Below are 19870 nucleotides of genomic sequence, written 5' to 3' on the forward strand. Positions count from 1 at the left end.
AAGGCCAATCCTGCAGAATAATAGCCTGGTTAAGCTGGTCTGGCTCAAAAACCCAACTCCTTATAAACCAGGGGGAGGCTTACTGTCTCTGTGTGTGTGTGTGTGTGTGTGTGTGTGTGTGTGTGTGTGTGTGTGTGTGTGTGTGTATAGCTGTGTTTTAACAAATACTGATAAAAAGTTGCTCCACTGCATGTTGGGCCTGAGACCACTGTTTGAACCACCAAGCTGTGCCGGGGGTGAAGGTATTGCCAACAGTACTATACAGCATGAAAATATAAATTAAAAAGGAAAGAAAAATAGACACGTTGGCACAAAACCAGGTTTCTACAGAAGAGTAGTCCAATTCCGCCTTCAGAACCACATTCTCTAACAGGTCAGCATGTTTTCTTTAAAAAAAAAAAAACAGAAAGAAATGTTTAATAATAACAATAACAATAATAATAATAATCATTATTTTTAATATTATTATTATAGTATCCTTTGTGTGGCCTAACACACATTTGGCTGACAGTCCCCATTGCCAAATCCAACCAACAGTTAAAAAAAAGAAACAAACAAAACAGACATACAGTTGCGGCCGTCACAGGCACAGAGCTTTTAGTCTTAGCGGCTCTGCCCCCCTGCCCCCAAAGGTCAAAGTTCATGGGTCAAGAGGCATGAGGAGAGCATTCTCCTCGCCCATGTCCTTCCGAGGTCAGCTCTGGCACGAACACACACACACACACACACACACTATTTTACACTCATGTCCACGACATGGGCAGCCATGCTAGGCACCCCCCTCGTCTTGACCTCTTTCAGGTTACTGAGACGTAGTTCGAATGACAGTTCTGGACAGGCACGTAACGATGCTGACATGAAGCCAATGGGATCTAAAACAAAGGATGCTGTCTAATGGACTGAGCAGCAAAATAAAGACCTGAGAACAGGGAGAGAAAGAAGGAAAGAAAGACAGACAGACAGACAGACAGACAGACAGACAGACAGACAGAAAGAAAGAGGAAAGAGGGAGAAAAAAAAGACAGACTTCCAAAGCCCAGTGTGTGGGCGGGGGGTGTAGACTGGCCTGGGCTCTTACAAGAGGGGGAGTGGACCTCCTGGCCTGGCCTCTTTGTGTGTGTATAGGTGTGTGTGTGTCTTTGGGGGGGGGGGGCTCCCAGACCGAGCCTGTCTTGTGTGTGTGTGTGTGTGTGTGTGTGTGTGTGTGTGTGTGTGTGTGTGTGTGTGTGTCGGGGGTCCTGGATGAGCTGCTCCTGACATCGCTGCATGTTTGTGTGTGTGTGTGTTGCATGTGAGTGTGTGTGGGTAGTCCTCTAGTGGGTGTCAGCGGGGGTGATTACATCCTCTGCGCGGCGGTACGTCTCCAAGACCCTCACGGTCGACACGTCCTGAGGCAGCTCAGACTTACGCCGCACCAGTGGCCGCTCCTTACGCTGCTCACGCTGCAGCTACACACACACACACACACACACACACACGGGAGAAACATTAGACATGAGGACAATCTGTGTGTGTTTGTGTGAGATGTGATAACAGTGATGTGATAATTACGGCAGTTACCCTGAGGCGCCCTATTTGCTTGTTTGTTCAAATTCAAAACAAACTCCCCTAAATGTGGTGAATAACACGGTTTTATGAAAAGTCAATGAGTGAAATACATATGGGGATCAAACATAGTTCTAGTATTTTAAAAGCAAGGTAAAAATTACCTCAACAATTCTAGTGTAAGCTGCTAGCTAGCAAGTTAGCAAGATTGCAGTGCTTACTAACTAACGTTGATAAACCCAGGTTTACCACACAGTTAAAACACAGCTACTTACATTTGAGGATAAACTTGCATAAGAAGTTTCACTGTAGATGTCAAGGCTCCCGTGTTGGCTGGGAAATGCATGTATTTGACCCTTCTATTGAGATCGCGAGTAACGTTTCTCGGCTATTATTCCCGAAGTCCACCAAATCCGAAACTATACATTTAAAGTCCATATCACCAGGTTGCCTGCATCAAATTCCAACATCCAATATACCAGATAGGATGCCAAGAGCATGCTCTACAACATGGGATCATCCATTTCTATCTACAGTAAAAGCTGTTCACATGTAAAGGGTTTTTATAAACTTATCTTAATTCTGTGCTCAATAGTTTCTTTTTATTACTATTTTACACATCATCCAATAAAATTTTCCAGGACAACTGTTTCAATTTCCAAGTGTTCACTTTTGCTATAAATAAATAAATAAATTCCATGTTTTCCATGGTTTCCAGGTAACGTGGGAACCCTGTTGTTGTTGTTTAGACTCCTAAGGTGTGTTACCGGTGTGGCCACCTCCTCCACAGCCTTCCTTAGCATGTTGACGTTGTGTGACGTTGTGTGACGTGTGTGTGTGTGTGTGATGTGTGTATATGTGTGAGTGTGTATGACTAAGGTGTGTTACCGGTGTGGCCTCCTCCTCCATGGCCTTTCTCAGCATGTTGTCATCCATCAGAGGACCGTCCGTCTCCATGTCCACAGGGCTGTTGAGGCCGGCCCTGTCCACGTATGTCACGAACTACAAAACACACCCACACCACACACAAATACATGCGTACACACAGGCACCACATACAAAAAGACATGCACGCACATGCACGCACACACACACACACACACACACACACACACACACACACACACGTCACAGGGTTTATTAGTCATCATGAAGGCAGAATGAACCTCAAACAGTTCCATATCATAATGACCTTTTAAAATAACGAACAGGGTACATAATCCCCAACAGGTAGCTGTAGCTAAAGCAGACACACGGGCTGTAACCACACCTTCACACCAGTCGCTCAGACTGTATGCGCTAACCACACCAGATAAACTCTTTGCTTTGAGGTAGTTGGCCAGCCAGCTAGCTGATGCTGAAAGACAGGAAATGAAAAGGCAGCCGGGTCTAATGACTGACAGGAAAGCTTCCACTGCACATGTAATGCAAAAGTGACTGACAGCTCATTCCACCAGTGAAAGATGAGCCCATCTAAGCATTTCCTGCCAAGTGATTTGGGCTAATGGAAAAGTGATTGGCAGCTACTGGCCACCAGCCCTCAGTCTGGGCCTCCACTCTCCCCAGCAGAGAACCGCTACGCTCACACCCTTAGAGGAACAAAGGGAACCACAGATTTCCCTCCAGTTTATCCTTTAGCTCGTCCTCATAATGGAATGGAACATTAACGGCTCCACGAAGAACTGGCGAATACCCGCAAATCAAAAGTTCTTTACATGAACTTACATGAGTCGGGATTCTTTGGCTACTGATGCTGCAGCCATATCTGAGCTACGTACACAGTACACACTCAGCCAGGTCGGAGTCCAGTGCATTACACAACACCGTTCACAAAAGCACCCAGGTCCTTGCCATTGCCAGTTCATCAGTCTGAGAGGGGTTGAGATAGTGTCCTGGACAGCAGAGTTGTGCATCCAACCACAGGAAGGCAGACGGGCAGACAGGAAGGCTTTAGGTATAAAAATAAAACTTAATCTAATACAAAGCACCCAGCCAGAGACTGGTTTAGACCCAGGACACTGGCCATGTCCGGCCAGTCTGCTAAGGAGGACCCAGGACCCATTGCTGTCCAGTCTCTTGCTGTCTGCTGAATCTGAGATCAAGCGTGCGTGTGCGTGTGTGTGTGTGTGTGTTCTAATTACCTTTGGATTTGACTTGGCCAGATTCTCGATCTTTATCCACGCCTCGTCCCGTTCTTTCCATTTCATCTTCTCTCTGTGCAAAAGCATGAAACGCGTCACATTGAGGTGTGAATTGTACAAAAACGTTTTGTTCACTTAAATGCAAACAAATAAAGGAATAACAACACAAACAATGCCAAGAGGTAGGGAGGTAGAAGGGCAGGAGGCCATACTTGTTTTTATCTGCCCTGAACTGCTGGGTGCAGTCGTCAAACAATTTCTGGTTCATCTCCATGAAGAGCTTCAGAGCGTTGTATATGAGCCCATGGATGGTCCTGAGGGCACAACATGGATGAGGACGTCACTCAAAAACACCAATCATCATGGAACTACAACAGTTTTAAAGTTTTAGCAAACCTCATTCTAATTCTGGCCCCTGGGACTGAAGTCGTTCACAAACACCCCATCTATAAATGAGCTACAATTATATGAGTGTTTTGCCAATTCCACAAGAAAGTGACTCCCAGCCATCCCAGCGTTACAACTGTTTTATGTTGTGTTATGTTTACTCAGGCTAAGTCAGACACCTATGCCACCTAACAAACAGCCACAAGCGGGCGGACTGACACTGCAGTCACACTGTGTTTTGACATGCCATTTTTGTCAGAAAGACTCTGGTACCCAACAAGCCGTTTGCTTTTTGTCTGTTCCACCCTTTGTGAAACAGTGCAGTTTAAGACACTAATGTTGGCTGAAATAGTGCAGTTTAAGACACTAATGTTGGCCAATACAGAAGCACCTACTTGTTCCAGTGGGTCTTTGAGTTGCGGTAGAGGGAGGGGAACATGATGGGTAGTATTCTGGCAGCGTTGTCACTGATCAAGCTCATGATGTACTCATTGTTCCAGTAGTACAGCGCCCTCTCAGCCACCTAGACACACACACACACACACACACACACACACACACACACACACACACACACAGACACACACACACACACACACCCACACACACACTTTAAAAATAAGAAATCTGTGCATCCTGAAGACAGAAATAAAATGTTCCTTCCTGGTTTATGTTTCCCAGTGCTCTGGTCTTCACCTGGACACACACAGAGTGGGTTATACCTGGAAGTGGGGGCTGGACACACACTTGGCCAGCTGTCTGAAGAGCGGCTCCATGACCTTGACAAACTCCGATGGCTCGATGACATCCAGAATCTCCTCCAGCTCGTTCAGGAACATCACCTCCTTAGGGCTGTGGGTCTTAGGCCAGTACTTCAGCAGTGCCATCACCACCTTACAGCCAGCCAACATTACCATAACATTACTACAACATTACTGCCACAACATTACCACAAAGTACACCATCATTATTTATCTGTCAAAATCACCTGAAAATAAACTAAATCACTCATCCACATTACCACAGCATTACCACAAAATACATCATCATTACTCATCACAAAACATATCAACATTAACACAAAATAAAAGTACTTAAAGAATGTCTACCACAGTACTTAAAGTACCAAATACCACCCTATACATCAACCATAGAATTATCAAGTGCACATCATTACAACTACCACTGAATGAAATCATCACCACCACCACCACAACATTACCAACAAATATCACTAAACGCAGCAACATTACTACAAAACAACTACTGTATATTATTATTGCTTTAACTACTATAGTTATAACTACATACTACTACTGTATATATTTATTGTAAAGAGAAAATGTCCACATAGACTGTGTCCCACGGCCAGGACTGCACGAGACTGGCAGGAAGTGTGGGAGAGAGGAGGAGCAGGCTTACCGGCTCCGTGAGCGTGCTGTCCTTCTCCAGGAACTGGACCACACAGTACGCCAGCTGGAGAGAGAGCAGAGACAACGGTCAAGACAGAGACACACACACACACACACACACACACACACACACACACACACACACACACACACACACACACACACACACACACACACACACACACACACACCAAGGCTCAAACATACAGTATGATACGCACCCTCTGTGAGATTTATACACTCAAAACATTTTAACATTAAATGACAGCATCTGATAGCATCACACACACACACACACACACACACAGACAGACACACAGACACAAGGTCAATGTGCAAGGTCATTTTACAGGAATGAATGAATGAAAAATATGTGCCTGCTAAGGGTCATTAGGTCACTTACATCCCATAATCTGACAGTCGTTGGGACAACAGAACCAAACAGGATGTATTTTCTCATGTGCTGACATAGCAATCATGTCAGCTGACCCTACCTAATGCTGTTAGCCTCAGAGCATTAAGCAATTCTGTTCCGAGAGCTTTGGTTGCTTGTCTGTGTTTGTCTGTTTGCTTAACGCAAAGGAAGACAAAGGGCTTGGCCAACAACAATTCCTTTCCATTTTTATCTATGGACACTAATCTGTGGGAATCCTTCAATATTCCTAAAAATCTGCATAAATATGACCTAAAATGTGATCAGACCTGCATCGGAGCCATCAACATCACTAAAGAGAAGCAGGTTGAAATAGTTATTCACAAAAAAGTGTACGTGTCCATTTCTTTCTAAGGGGTTGACAAACTCTCCAGCATCACAGTGCTTTATGCTATACTGTCACCCTCATTTCCATCTGAAGACAGAGAAATTGCTTTCTTTCACTTTAGACCCGTCCTCATTGCCTGCACATAGTGACGTTAGGCTGTTTTAGAACGAGAGATGGGACAAAGACGCGTTGCTCACTGGTCTAAACTGACTGAGAATGCAGTACTTACAAAGCAAAATAATACTTTTGGGTCTCACTTTTTGTTGAGCATCATCGAAGGCCCCCGATGCATGATATAGGATCATTTTATGATGCCTGTGCAATTTAGAGCATAGTTGTGCCTAAGTGCATAGTCTATGTAGCCATTTGGCAACAAATTCTGTTGAGTTAAATGGTCGGGCAATTTAGTAGGCTGAGTAGTCAATGTTACGCTGTCAAACTGTAGATATCTGATTAGAAATTCCTGTCAGATGTTGAAAACCAGCAAATAGGAGTGCGCCTTCCGCAAAACAATGTACATCAAACTCACACCTCAGATACACCCAAAATGAGGCGCTGGCCCGTCTCAACGGCTGCGTACGTTATGAAACTAGATAGATAGATAGATAGATGGATACTTTATTAATCCCGAAGGAAATTTAGGTCATCCAGTAGCTTATACACTTAACTTAACTCACAAACATACATACACAAATCACAGTAGAAAAACAATACACATAGGGAAAAACATGTTCTCAGGGAGTGGGGTGTATACAGATATTATACAGATATTACAGTGTGCATTGATTGTGTCAGTGTTGATGTCCACAAGGAAAGTAGTGCAAAGAGTGCAGAGAGATAGTGTTCATGTGCTTGTGTGGATAGTGCAAAGATAGAGTACTTGTGCTTGTGTGTGTGAGGATAGTGCAAAGTGATATAAATAGTAAAGACTGTGCAATGGGCTAGTATAGCCAGTAAAAGAGTAAAAAGATAAAAAGATGGACAGTGGGATGGAAAAATTAAGAGCTGAGAAGAGGAGAGGAGGGGAGACTGAGGAAGACTCATGCAGAGAAGTCCATCTCCCTCCCCCTCCCCTTCTGTGTGGCATTAAAAAGCTGGATGGCCCTGGGGACAAAGGACTTTCTCAGCCTGTCCGATGAGCATGACAGTGACAGGAGTCTGCCACTGAAAATGCTCCTCTGTCCGTTAATAGTACTGTGAAGTGGGTGGTGGTCATTGTCCAAGATGGTCAGCAGCCTACTCAATGTCCTTTTCTCCGCCACTGATGTTAGGCAGTCCAGTTCCATGCCAACAACAGCTCCTGCCCTTCTCACCAGCCTGTCTAGTCGCCCTGCATCCCTCTTCTTCATGCTGCCTCCCCAGCACACCACAGCATAAAAAAGGACACTGGCAACAACAGACTGGTAAAACATGCGCAGGAGTTTGTTGCAGACATTGAAAGACCTCAGCCTCCTCAGGAAGTAGAGCCGGCTCTGACCCTTCTTATAGATGGCATCTATGTTGGCTGACCAGTCCAGTTTACTGTCCAGATGAACTCCTAAGTACTTGTAGGTTTTGACCACCTCCACACTGACACCCCCGATGGAGACTGGTAGCAGAGGAGGCTGAGACCTCCTAAAATCCACCACCATCTCCTTGGTCTTGGTGGCGTTCAGCTGCAGGTGGTTATTCCTACACCACTGCACAAAGTTGTCCACCAGGCTCCTGTACTCACCCTCCTGTCCATCCCTGATACAACCCACAACAGCAGAGTCATCAGAGAACTTCTGGATGTGGCACGACTCCGTGTTGTAGGTGAAGTCTGATGTGTACAGGGTAAACAGGACAGGTGAGAGCACAGTCCCCTGTGGAGCGCCGGTGCTGCACAACAGTCTCAGATACGCAATCTTTCAGCCTGACAAACTGTGGTCTCTCCGTCAGGTAGTCAGTGATCCAGGATACCAGGTGGGCGTCTGTGTGGTCGCCTGGGGGAGGGGTGCAGCTGTGTAGAGTGGCAGAGGGCTGGAAGCTGGAGGGAGTGGGGCCACACTGGCTGTGGTCAGAGCAGGGGGGAGGGGTGGGGTGGTTGTGGCATGCAGAGAGCAGTTAGCAGCTGATGGGGGGGATGCAGGAATAGGTGTTAGACAGTCATTAACACCTGGAGCTGTGTTGTCAAACCTGTTGTAGAAGTGGTTAAACTGGTTTGCCCTCACCACATCCCCCTCAACAGTGCTGCTGCTCTTCTTGCAGCCTGTGATGGTTTTCATTCCATCCCACACCTCTCTCATGTTGTTTTCCTGCAGCTTCTGCTCCACCTTCCTTCTGTATGAGTCCTTTGCCTCTCTCAGCATGGTCTTCAGCTCTCCCTGTACGCGCTTCCGCTCTGCCTGGTCCCCCTCTTTGAATGCCCTCTTTTTCATGTTGAGGAGATGTTTAACATTAGAGGTAATCCAGGGCTTGTTGTTAGGGAAGCAGCGCACTGTTTTAGTGGGAGCGACAATGTCCATACAGAAGTTCAGGTAGTCAGTAGTGCAGTGTGTGACCCCATCAATGTCCTCTCCAAAAGAGTCCTGCAGCACACTCCAGTCAGTTGACTCAAAGCAGTCCCTGAGGGCATCCTCTGCCTCAGGAGTCCATTTCCTGAAGGAGCGCGTGGTGGTTGGTTGCCTGCGCACTTTTGGTGCAAATTAATGTGCCCTAGTAATCAAAATAGCTTTACGTGATGCCCTTCTCTGTTCTCAGAGAGAGAGAGAGAGAGAGAGAGAGAGAGAGAGAGAGAGAGAAAGAGAGAGAGAGAGATATGTCCACTGATGACACTGGGCTTCCTGGTGACAGCAAGACAGCCCCTGGGTGTGGGTCAGCAGGGCCAGACAGCCAGCCAGCTCTGCACCGCACAGGGCCAGAGGGGGATTACATGCGTATGAGCACTTTATTTCCTTTCTTTCATAAGTAAAGAGCACCACTTTACACACAGACAGCACATTTTGGCTGTCTAGACAAGTGCAACCCTTTTTGTACACCAGAGGGATGACCTGCAGGGAGCAGACTTAAAGAACCACAGGAGCCACTCTCACTCACACACACTTGTGGGTGGTAAACACAGAGACTTCACTTTGTGTAAGAACAACAGGAGCAACACACTCACTCCATCTCTCTCTCACACACACACACACTTGTGGGTGGTAAACATTGACAGACTTCACTTTGTGTAAGAACTACAGGAGCCACTCACTCACACACACACAGACACTTACACACACACTTGCGCACACACACACACACACACACACACACACTCACCTGTGGGTGGTAAACACTTAGGGACTTCACTTTGTGTAAAGGCAGCAGCACTTTCAACAGGAATATCTTGTGTTCCTCTTTCAGAGGCAAGGCAAAGCCATTGATTATGCTGCACAACACCACACAGGAAACACAGGAGAGAGGTACACAGATCAGACGTGGTTTGGTTACATTGCAGTCAGCGCTTCTGAACAGGTGACAAAGCCAGGAGCAGCTGATGCCTACGAAGACACGACTAACCACTGCAGGTGAGGGTGCATCTTCAACACATTCCACTACGTTTGTCTACATGCACCTTGCAGTGCAGGAAGCCAGAGATGGTATTGCTGATGTTCAAAAGGTTCACCTACCTTCCTAAAATTTCCAATAATTCTGCTATTCCATTATGATGTTCTGTTTCATATATGAACCTGGAGAGAAATTATGAAAATGAGTTACACTCATTGACACTTTATGCCTCTCACACACACATCCACAAATCAAATCCACAATATTATCCGAAGTAAGGCGCTTACCTATAGAATATGTTATTGATGTGTTTCCTGATGTATGCGCGCAGGCCCAGGAACTTGCCATAGATGCGGTGCAGAGTGGTCTTCAGGAAGTCCCTCTCCCTGGGGTCTTCACTGTCAAAGAGGTCCAGGAGCTAAAGACAAACATTAGGTTAAAACACACACACAATGACTTGTGCAAATTCAATAAAAGACTCACGTTACAAGCAGGCACACACACACTCCTCATTATCCCTCAACCAAAACACACACACACACACACACACACACACACCCCTCATTATCACTCAACCAAACACACACACACACACACACACACCTCATTATCATTCACTCAACCACACACACACACACACACACACACACACACACACACACACACACACACACACACACACACACACACACACACACACACACACACACACACACTAGAGGTTGGGTACCCGACCCCGTCAGAACCCGAACTAAACTAAACGAAGGGAAATCTACTGTATGGAGATATTTCTGCTTAGTAGTCGATGCGGATTCTAATTATGCCCAATGTAAGAAGTGTGAAGTTTTAATGAAATAAGATTGATGCCATCCTCTTTCTACACAACAACATGGATTAAACCTTGATGGTTGTATATGTAGATAGTTTTATAACGAACTTTGCCGTGCTCTTAAAGTTTTCAAGAAAAAAAAAGATCTTCAATGGTAAGACTTGTTTGTTGTGCCTCCTCTGGTGTAGCATATAACGTGAGTTTTATTTAGGCGTAGCAGATGCCCGGCGTTTTTTATGCGTAGGCTATTTCATTCCATTCTTGCAATGTGAATAATTACATTTCAATATGCTTATTGGCCCTCTTGTGCGCGCTTGTGCGTTTAACAGCACTTGTTTGTGTGAGCGAGTGCATTTATCTGTTGATGCCCGAGTTTAATAAAAGCAGGCTATTCATTAAAAAACGTACGTAAATGTGTCATTAGTATGAACAGTTGAGACATTGACTCTGTCGGGCTCGGGTCAGGTTCGGACAAAATATTTTAATGGCTGTCGGCTCGGGCACTACTCTTTCGGGCGCGTGCCGGGCTCGGACAGACCACCAACTCAAACACAATCCCACCCCAGCATACACTCTGCATGTTAGACCTCACCTGCATTACATATTTCTGATCTATGTACTTCTTGGCTATGTTGGGCTGGAAGTCTGGAGACTCCAGAAAACGGAGGAAGAACTCGTACACCAACTGTGGGGTGAAAACACATTCAGCTACCAGGTTAACATTAACACACACACACACACACACACACACACACACACACGTCTACCACAACAGGTGTTCACAACTTTGTCACACTTCTTTCAGATAAAACCCTGAACACTAGGGTGTGATGTATTTTATTATATTATATTATAGGTACTGTTGTTTGCCACAGGTGCTGCCACTCATGAGGGGAGACTGGGGTACTGGGTAACAAACAAACAAACAAACAAACAACCTCTGAACTATGAAGTCTTGGTGGGATGCACTTCACATTCATTCAGTTACAGCTAGTGATTTCTTTGCATCCCACACATGTGGCCTTTAGATGACAGCCGCTGTATCCAATCATTCTAGGGTAAGTGATATGGAGGCGGTACCTGAAGGTGTGGCCAAGCCGCCTCTAATGTGGGCTCGTCCTCCTCCGGGTCAAACTCAGCCCCTGTCGGGTTTGAGGAGGGGGGCAGCGTCCTGAACATGTTCACTGCAAACTGCACAGAGAGAAGACACAGGGTCGGGGGTGAAGATCAGTGCTGAACATGTTCACTGCAAACTGCACAGAGAGAGAGAGGAGACAGGGTCGGGGGTGAAGATCAGTGCTGAACATGTTCAGTGCTGAACACTGCAAACTGCACAGAGTGTGAGAGGAGACAGGGTCGGGGGTGAAGATCAGTGCTGAACACGCACGCACACACACACACACACACACACACACACACACACACACACACACACACACACACACACACACACACACACACACACACACACACACACAGGCAGGGTCAGACATCAGTGCTGTCAGAACCGCAGTCAAAGACACAAATCAAAGACACAAATGAAAGATGTGCCCTGTCTGATGACCGAATGAACAGATGGGTCATTATCAAAAAGGTAAACAAAAAGTTCCATCTGGAAATCAGGGCCCGTGTTTATAAAGCATGTTAAGGATTAAAAGTAGCTCCTAACTTGCCAATTTAGAAGAAGCTCCTAAAAATATAAAATATACAATAATATTATGACTATGACTTGAGTAATTCACAAAGCCCCTTAATGCGAAAAATGGCACCAAAGTCTGGGAGAACTAAGAGGTAGATATGAGGGCTCCTACCTCACTAGGACCAACTCCCAAACAAACAGAAAACGGTGGTTTCAAATCGATCCACATAGTGAGACGCACACACCAACACACACACACAGACCCACGTTCTGATTGCCCCCCCCCCCGCTCACCCCATTAAAACGAGTCTCTCGAGCAGAAGGTTGGGAACTAGATTCTCTGTGCATACACTACTTCAACAGCCACCAAAATATGACGAGTATGTTGCCAGTTTAGAATACTTCTTATACTGACAGACATCGATGTCTTCACCTTTGTCTGTGGAGATGCAACCAGTTTCAAGGACTGCACTGATACACAAGGGTTTGTCTGCACTCGTGCTTCTAAGAGCAGGCGGAAATGAGTGTACAGGCTTCTGTCTGACTATGAGGCGCTGTGGCGTAACATTCTGTGACGCCAGCAGGTCTGAGGTTGTTTGAGGTATTAGATGCACAATGAGAGCATCTGCATATGACAGCGGTACTGATTAACCTTTTAGAACACACACAGGCACACACACACAGGCACAGACAGACAGGCACAGACAGACAGGCACAGATACACACTCCAAAACAAACAGGAAAACACTCTTCAGACCCTCTGGCACCAGGCCATCTCTTTACTTTGATGATGAAAGAGGGGGAACTTCAAAGCGGGGTGAACGGTTTTGGGGGCCTAGATCATGGAGACACACACACACACACACACACACACACACACGCTTCAGCGCTCATTGTTATGCTGATCTAGCAACATTTTGCATCAGGTATTCCATAAAATATGAACATGGGAGAAGAATGGGTCCATTTGCACTTTGATCTCCAGTGTTTTCTGGCTCTTCATGAGGGCAAGCTTTGATGAACATCAGAGCAGCATCTCCGCTGCAAACTTTCCCGTCATATGAAAGTCTATGTCACTACAGTAACGCAGCAATGCAGGCATCTCTCGACAGTAACGCAGACATCTTGACAGTAACGCCGGCATCTCTCGACAGTAACGCAGACATGCCCGTATCTCTCGACAGTAACGCAGACATGCCCGCATCTCTCGACAGTAATGCAGACAGACCTGCATCTCTCGACAGTAACGCAGACAGACCCGCATCTCTCGACAGTAATGCAGACAGACCTGCATCTCTCGACCTTAACAGTAATGGTTAGGAGGTGAAAGGTCACTGCATGGGCTCCATACCCTGGGAGCACACATACTGAGAGTCTTGCTGTTGTTTGTATTGAGTGTTTGTTGCTGTTGCTAATTAACCATATTGGTTTCATGTGGAAATTGGACCCAATGTCGCCTATACGTCAAAGTTGGACCGTTGATCTATCCTCTGATGACTTACTGACGCTAATTACAATCTTCTGCCGTGGCTCAAGTGCGAATGCGAGCCACAAGATTCCAGTCTTCGAGAGGGGCAAGGGGGAGGAAGAGCGTTTATTGGCCAGCTGATTGAGAAACTTTGTTTCAGGCTCGCAGCAAATGCGTTATTGTTCTCTCTTAGTCTTTCTACTAGAAATGTTTGCGTGCCGTGCTGACTGTGTCTCATCTCGTGGAGGATGGCATTCTACAACATTCTGCGGTTTCATGTGAGAACAAACACACTATGTGAAAATGGGAATTCATTATACGGATACGGATTGTTTTTAATCTGACATGGCTGAAGTTTTCATATGTGAAAGACACTGAAATGACTACATGTAAATGCAATAACATGCGGGTAGGGGTTTGGAGTTGGAGGATAAGAACTTGGGGCTATGTGTTGTGAGTGTATATCGGGGCTATGTGTTGTGAGTGTATATCGGTGCTGCTGCTGCTGTTGCTTTCTTACCATGTGCACCACCTCAGGGTAGATGGGCTCGGTGATGACGTTGCGGTTGTGGGTGATGTACTCCACCATCTCGCTGAGCGCCGCCCGCTTGACCTCCTTCCATTTGAGGTCGCTAAGGGGGTCGGACACAAAGTCGAACAGCACACAACACTGACGCAGCTTCTGGATAAAAAGCTTCTCCTGCTCGGCCGGGGGCACATCTGCACACAGAGATATAGAGAGAGAGAGAGGGGGGGAGGGGGGTTATTATTATTACTGACCGTAGTCATGGTCAAGTAGTAACAAGTTGGAAGCCAGCTGTGACTGAGCCACAGTCAGTGGTATGTAGTGTGATCTAGGAGTATACAGTGTTACTAATTAAATCCGTCATATATAAACAAAGACAAAAAGATGTGTGTAAATACACAGACTTAGTAGGTAAGCCCCATTAGCTCACTTCCTAGGTGCATAATGGGTGAATTCCTTTATGAAGAAACAAGTCTGGTTTTGGGCACCCAAATCCTCAGTTAGCCCTGGAGACAGGCGAGTAAAAAGAAAGGTTCCCAATTTGAGTTTCCACCGACTTCAGTGTTGGGAATAATCGGCACCTCCCCAGTGGGTATAAGCAGAAAAGCAGCATATTTACCCTGTGACACACATCTTAAAAGGTCAAATAAGCAACAACATAGACCTACCAGGCTAGTCATGCCTGATGGAAAAACACCATTAAACATGAAAGACTAAAAAAGCATTTAGGTTTAGGGCTGGTCCGTGTAACGCTTATCAATTACATTTTATAAAATCACAAACTACCATTTTGGAAACACAGAAAATTGAGGTCAAATATCCAACGTTTCATTTATTTCCACCTTGACAAATGAAAACTTTGGGATTTGAAATCGGTTTTCATTTTTTACGCGCACATCGAGATGCGGAGTGATATATTGGCTATCCATTCAGATTGGGTCTTCATTTGCCATCTCTGGTAAGAGGTATTTGATTGGAAAATGAACCCTAGAATAAACTTCTACCCACTTTTACTCTGCTGTGTGACTTTGCCTTAACAGTCTCTGTATACTGTATATGGTGGTCTGTTGGTATTTCTTCTGTTTACCTGCAGACAGTCCTGCGGATATAAACAGAGGTAGAACTCTCTACAAAAGTTCACTCTAAGATGCTCAAACAGGCCATGCCTGAGACATACCTCATCATAAATAATAAAATTGTCTTTGATGGGCATCACTGAATACCCCATTATGTTACCACTGAAACCATCAGTTGCAAGAACATGTGACCCCAAAGTCGATCAGTTTCTCATTTTGGCCCATGTGCAATTTATGACCTGCTTACTCAGCAAAGTAGACAAAGGTTAATTCGTCTAGCGGGGCCATCTCTCCTCTCTCGTGTGTACTGTGCAAGAGCAAGAGCATGTGTAACACTTCTCTCACCTAACCGGAACCCTGCTGCTCTCAATATACTGGTCATCATCCTTTCTACCATCCACAGGTCCACCTGAAACTACCACAGATGTGTCACTTTGATTCGTCCCTTCCCTTTCGAGTGGTGGGTAATCCAATCAGTGTATGTTCCAGTCTGTGCAAACCTTGTATATTAACAGAATGCTCGCACCCCTGCTGAGTGCAAAGTTAATCTCTCATACTCTGACTGAAAACGAACAATTGGATAATCATTTCATATTCCCAAAGTTTTAATTGGTCATGTTTGCGGGAAAAAATTGAAATGAAAAACAAAATATTTCCCAAATGTTCGTTTGTGATTAGAAAAATTGAACTGATGAGCGTTACACAGACCAGACCTAGACTACACAGCACCTGACCTGAACAAATCTACACCAAACTGCCACTGAAAACTTTACTGCCAATGTTTTAACTAAGTGCGCTAGATATTACTCACTCTCAACACTTCAATGTACCCTGCATATCATACCATCTGTCTATTTCCATAGATTTCTACACAGTTTGATAGACTGCTCCTATTGTATATATTTATATATTTACAGATAAGTGTAACGTCACCATAATGGTGATGTAATAATATTAGAGTCAGGCATATGAAGGCCTAAACCACTAACCGACACAGACATCAATCTTCACCGGCCACACCAGAGATGAGCTCATTAGAAGCTCAGGCTGTTTGGAGATGCCTCGCCCAGACTCGCTCCTGCTCTCCCTCACCTGCTCTCCCTCACCTGCTCTCCCTCACCTGCTGTTTGATGTTGATGTTTGCATAAGTGGCAGTGCATCAGTTTTAATGACTAATTGTCTTTTACTGACTGACATCTGACCCGTCTCTGTTTTCTACCATAAAGTAGCACCTTTGCCTGCAAATGCAAATTACATCTACGTATAAGGACTACTGGCTGCTCCGTTTTATGCCTTTACTGTGTTTCTGAAACAGAACTGGTACAGCAAGAAGTTGACAAAGCCAAGGTGATAGGGGGATACCACACCACCAGAAAACAAACACCAGTGTTATTAGTCTTTACCGGTGTACCAGCTACAGCAGGACTGGTAACAGAACACCCTAAATCAACATCAGGTCACCAAATCCTCTAGAGCCACACACACACACACGATTGGTTTTGGTGCAATAACTATAGGGTGTCTCATCCCAAAAAGGTTCTACCAAACCAGACATATTTCTCCTTGGACGACCTACAAAACCCCAGGGCCATTATGGGTAAAATATGGCTGAGGAAAAGGCTGCAGCACGTCTTCAAAAACGGTCATGTCTAACCACATGGTTTCACTTCAAATCAGTTATCTGGCAGATGTTCGCTCGCACACACACACACACACACACACACACACACACACACACACACACACACACACACACACACACACACACACACACACACACACGAGGTGCAGTGCAAGCAAACAGGCGATCAAGGCGGAATCCTTGTAAGCAGAAACCCACTTAAAACCATGCAAATCGATTAAACAAAATATCAAAACAATGCAAAAGTTGTCAGATGTGGGATGTGAGGCCACAGCTCCAGGAGACACTAAGGTGAATGCGCACTGTCCACTGCATGCTGTATCCGCTTGCAAAACACGGCTCCCATTTCCACACATACCTGAAATATTCATGCCCAGTGGTAGTGTGCACACGTGTGCGAAGCCAAACTCTGGCAGATTCACACAAACAACAGTACAGCAAACAAACATCCACATTTCCATACCCAACCTCTAAATGGTAGAGAATCTCCAATGCCTTCGGGAGCCAAGCGGCACACTGGGTTCTCAAGCCTCAAGAGCTCTCACCCACAAACAAATGTAATAAAAATAAATATGAACAGTAACTATGAAAAAAAAAACACAACAAAAACTCCAGTGACTGCAACAGGAGTGAACTGTACTCAACTCAAAGACCAGAGATCTGAATTACTACATGACAGTCATTTCAGTACCACACCAACCATCCTAACGATATCAGTACTCAGTACGTGTGTTGGTTCAGCAGGCCTTAAAGGAGCTTACTCTGGCCATGTGATGAGGCCCAACCCCATCAGCACCAGCCTGGCCTGGCCCCTCAACCATCCGCAGTAACACCAGGGGCTCAAGATGACCATGTACCAGGACCATCTGATGAGGCTAAATCCGAGCAGCAGTAGGAGTCTGGACTTCCTTGTCTGGTAACCTGTGATGCTGCAATACAAGAGGACGCTCTGGAACTGCTTCTGTCCACACAAAACACACCATCCTAATCCTTTGCAGTACTAGCACTCAAGACGATGACCTCAGTGAGGAGGAGGAGGAATCTCCCCCCTCTCTCTCTCACACACACACACACACACGCACACGCTCTCTGTGATCCTACAGCACGGTCTCTACAACATACACATCCTACCCATTCATTGCAGTATGAGTGTCAGCTCACTTGGGAAAAGGAATTTCCTCTCAGCACAGAAGAGGAAGCACCAGAGCAAAACAAAACAAAAGGCCTACTCCCCAGAGACACAAACACACATGCGCACGCAGACTACTGTATGCCCTGCAGCCCTTTGGGCAACACCACACACACAATCTGTGACCTCACTTCCTCTGACAACAGCTATCTTGGTGAGGGAAAGAAGAGGCAGGGAAAGACAGTAAAACAGTAGTCCTCAACTAAACCTAACCACTTCCTCCTACAAACAGCCTGTTTGCTCTCTCTCTCTCTCTCTCTCTCATTGAGTGAAAGAGCAACATAAATCAACCACCTCTCTTCTCTCCCCCCCCCCCCCCTTCTCCTCCCTAGACGCGGGGTGCCTCGCAGCAACAACAGGAAAGCCCAAGGTGAAATTCCTGTGACTGCTTCTGTCATTTCAACCAGCCACTTTCTCCACACTGAACCCCTGGTGTGAGAACAAAAGAATGACAACACAGAACCCCTCTCCCTCTGCCACTCCTCTCCAGCAGTGACAACAGAACACGGCCTGCCTGCCCCTCTCTCTCTCTCTCTCTCTCTCTCCTAAACAACCCCCGATCACCCCCCTCCCTTGCTCCCTCTCGTCCCCTGGACAAATGATCCAGAAACCCCCGCTCTATCCCTGCTGCTTCTGATGCTAACGCTAACAGCTAGCACTGGTGTTCCTGCTCACCTCTGAAGTGCAGGAGAGCCACAGGCTGGAAGGGCCCGTTAGAGCTGGGAGCGTCCAGGATCATGGCGCCCTCTCCTCTAGAGCATGCCAACATCCAGGGACGGGGCTCGGCCACGGGGGCAGAGGCGGCGGGGCGAGGGGGCTACGCACAGGAGCCAGCCTCCATTTTAGCACGACACTCTCTCAGCAGAAAATGAAGCTCCGCTCCTGGAGGGAACCAGCCTGAGCTAGTGATGTCATTCACTCACAGGGCCACAGCCACTGGCCCAGCCCGGTCACATGACCTAGTTGTCAGGCTGCAGAGCAGGGGAGGCGCGTGATTGGCTGGAGGGCGGGAGGAGGGGCGGGACGTGGCAGCTGATTGGTGGCACTGGCTTTATGGACTGCCTGTGCTGGGCGGATAATCTTCCCTCTGGAGAGAAGTTCAAAGCCCTGCTGGAGGAGCTTTGCTTTGATAAAGCTTGAGGCCTGACCGGCGCTCGCTCTCTGTCTAATACCGTCACATTATATGAAGCCTTTCCACAAGCAAATCACATTTAAGTTTCTCTTCCCCTTGTAGAGGTGGAGAGGGATGGATACCAAAGAGAGAGTAATAATCACACATTCCAATGTCACTCATTTATCCAAACCCTCGGCTTTACCGGTTCATCAACCACCAAGGTCAAGTGTGCTTTTCAATTTCAATAGACACACATTTAGAGGATTTGAACAGTTTTGAGGAACAAGATTAAAACTTGTACATCTGAACTCTCAGTTAATAACACTGAAAGCCTGGACCAGTCACCTAAGGGAATATCACCATAAATTCAACCATCTTCGATGAGTGACAGAGAGAGAGAGAAAGAGTCAGTTTCAGCAAAGCATCAGAAATGCAACCGGAAACCACAACTACAGTACCAGCATATGAGCAACGACTGAGAGATCACGCGTGCACACACAGGCTTCTGCTGCTCACCAGCATAGAGGGACACATTACAGAACAAAACCACAGCAGGTGAATAGGGAAAGAGATATCATTGCATGCACACACCAGATACATGAATATACACACACTGTGTGTGTGGTGTGTGTGT

General features: G+C 46.1%; 1 protein-coding gene across 3 annotated transcripts in view; it reads right to left on the bottom strand.

Moving 5' to 3' along the window:
* Positions 1 to 441: 441 nt before the first annotated feature.
* The window catches only part of ppp2r5cb (protein phosphatase 2, regulatory subunit B', gamma b), a 33031-nt gene continuing 13602 nt past the window's right edge, over positions 442 to 19870 (bottom strand). Inside the window, exons 1-14 of one of the 3 annotated variants that reach the window (XM_012838221.3) lie at positions 18798 to 19011; positions 14210 to 14409; positions 11663 to 11773; positions 11175 to 11267; positions 10041 to 10171; positions 9876 to 9935; positions 9526 to 9634; positions 5496 to 5549; positions 4796 to 4966; positions 4469 to 4596; positions 3899 to 4000; positions 3687 to 3759; positions 2434 to 2547; positions 442 to 1448 (exon numbers count right to left, since the gene is read on the bottom strand). In XM_012838221.3, the coding sequence (XP_012693675.2) occupies positions 1314 to 1448; positions 2434 to 2547; positions 3687 to 3759; positions 3899 to 4000; positions 4469 to 4596; positions 4796 to 4966; positions 5496 to 5549; positions 9526 to 9634; positions 9876 to 9935; positions 10041 to 10171; positions 11175 to 11267; positions 11663 to 11773; positions 14210 to 14409; positions 18798 to 18891 (1575 nt within the window). In that variant the 5' untranslated portion in view covers positions 18892 to 19011 and the 3' untranslated portion in view covers positions 442 to 1313. Of the gene's footprint in view, positions 1449 to 2433; positions 2548 to 3686; positions 3760 to 3898; positions 4001 to 4468; positions 4597 to 4795; positions 4967 to 5495; positions 5550 to 9525; positions 9635 to 9875; positions 9936 to 10040; positions 10172 to 11174; positions 11268 to 11662; positions 11774 to 14209; positions 14410 to 18797; positions 19012 to 19870 lie in introns of those variants that run through there. The other 2 variants (XM_031581182.2, XM_012838220.3) reach the window with 2 other exon arrangements.

The sequence above is a fragment of the Clupea harengus genome, chromosome 15, assembly GCF_900700415.2.
Source record: "Clupea harengus chromosome 15, Ch_v2.0.2, whole genome shotgun sequence".
Classification (NCBI taxonomy): Eukaryota; Metazoa; Chordata; class Actinopteri; order Clupeiformes; family Clupeidae; genus Clupea; species Clupea harengus.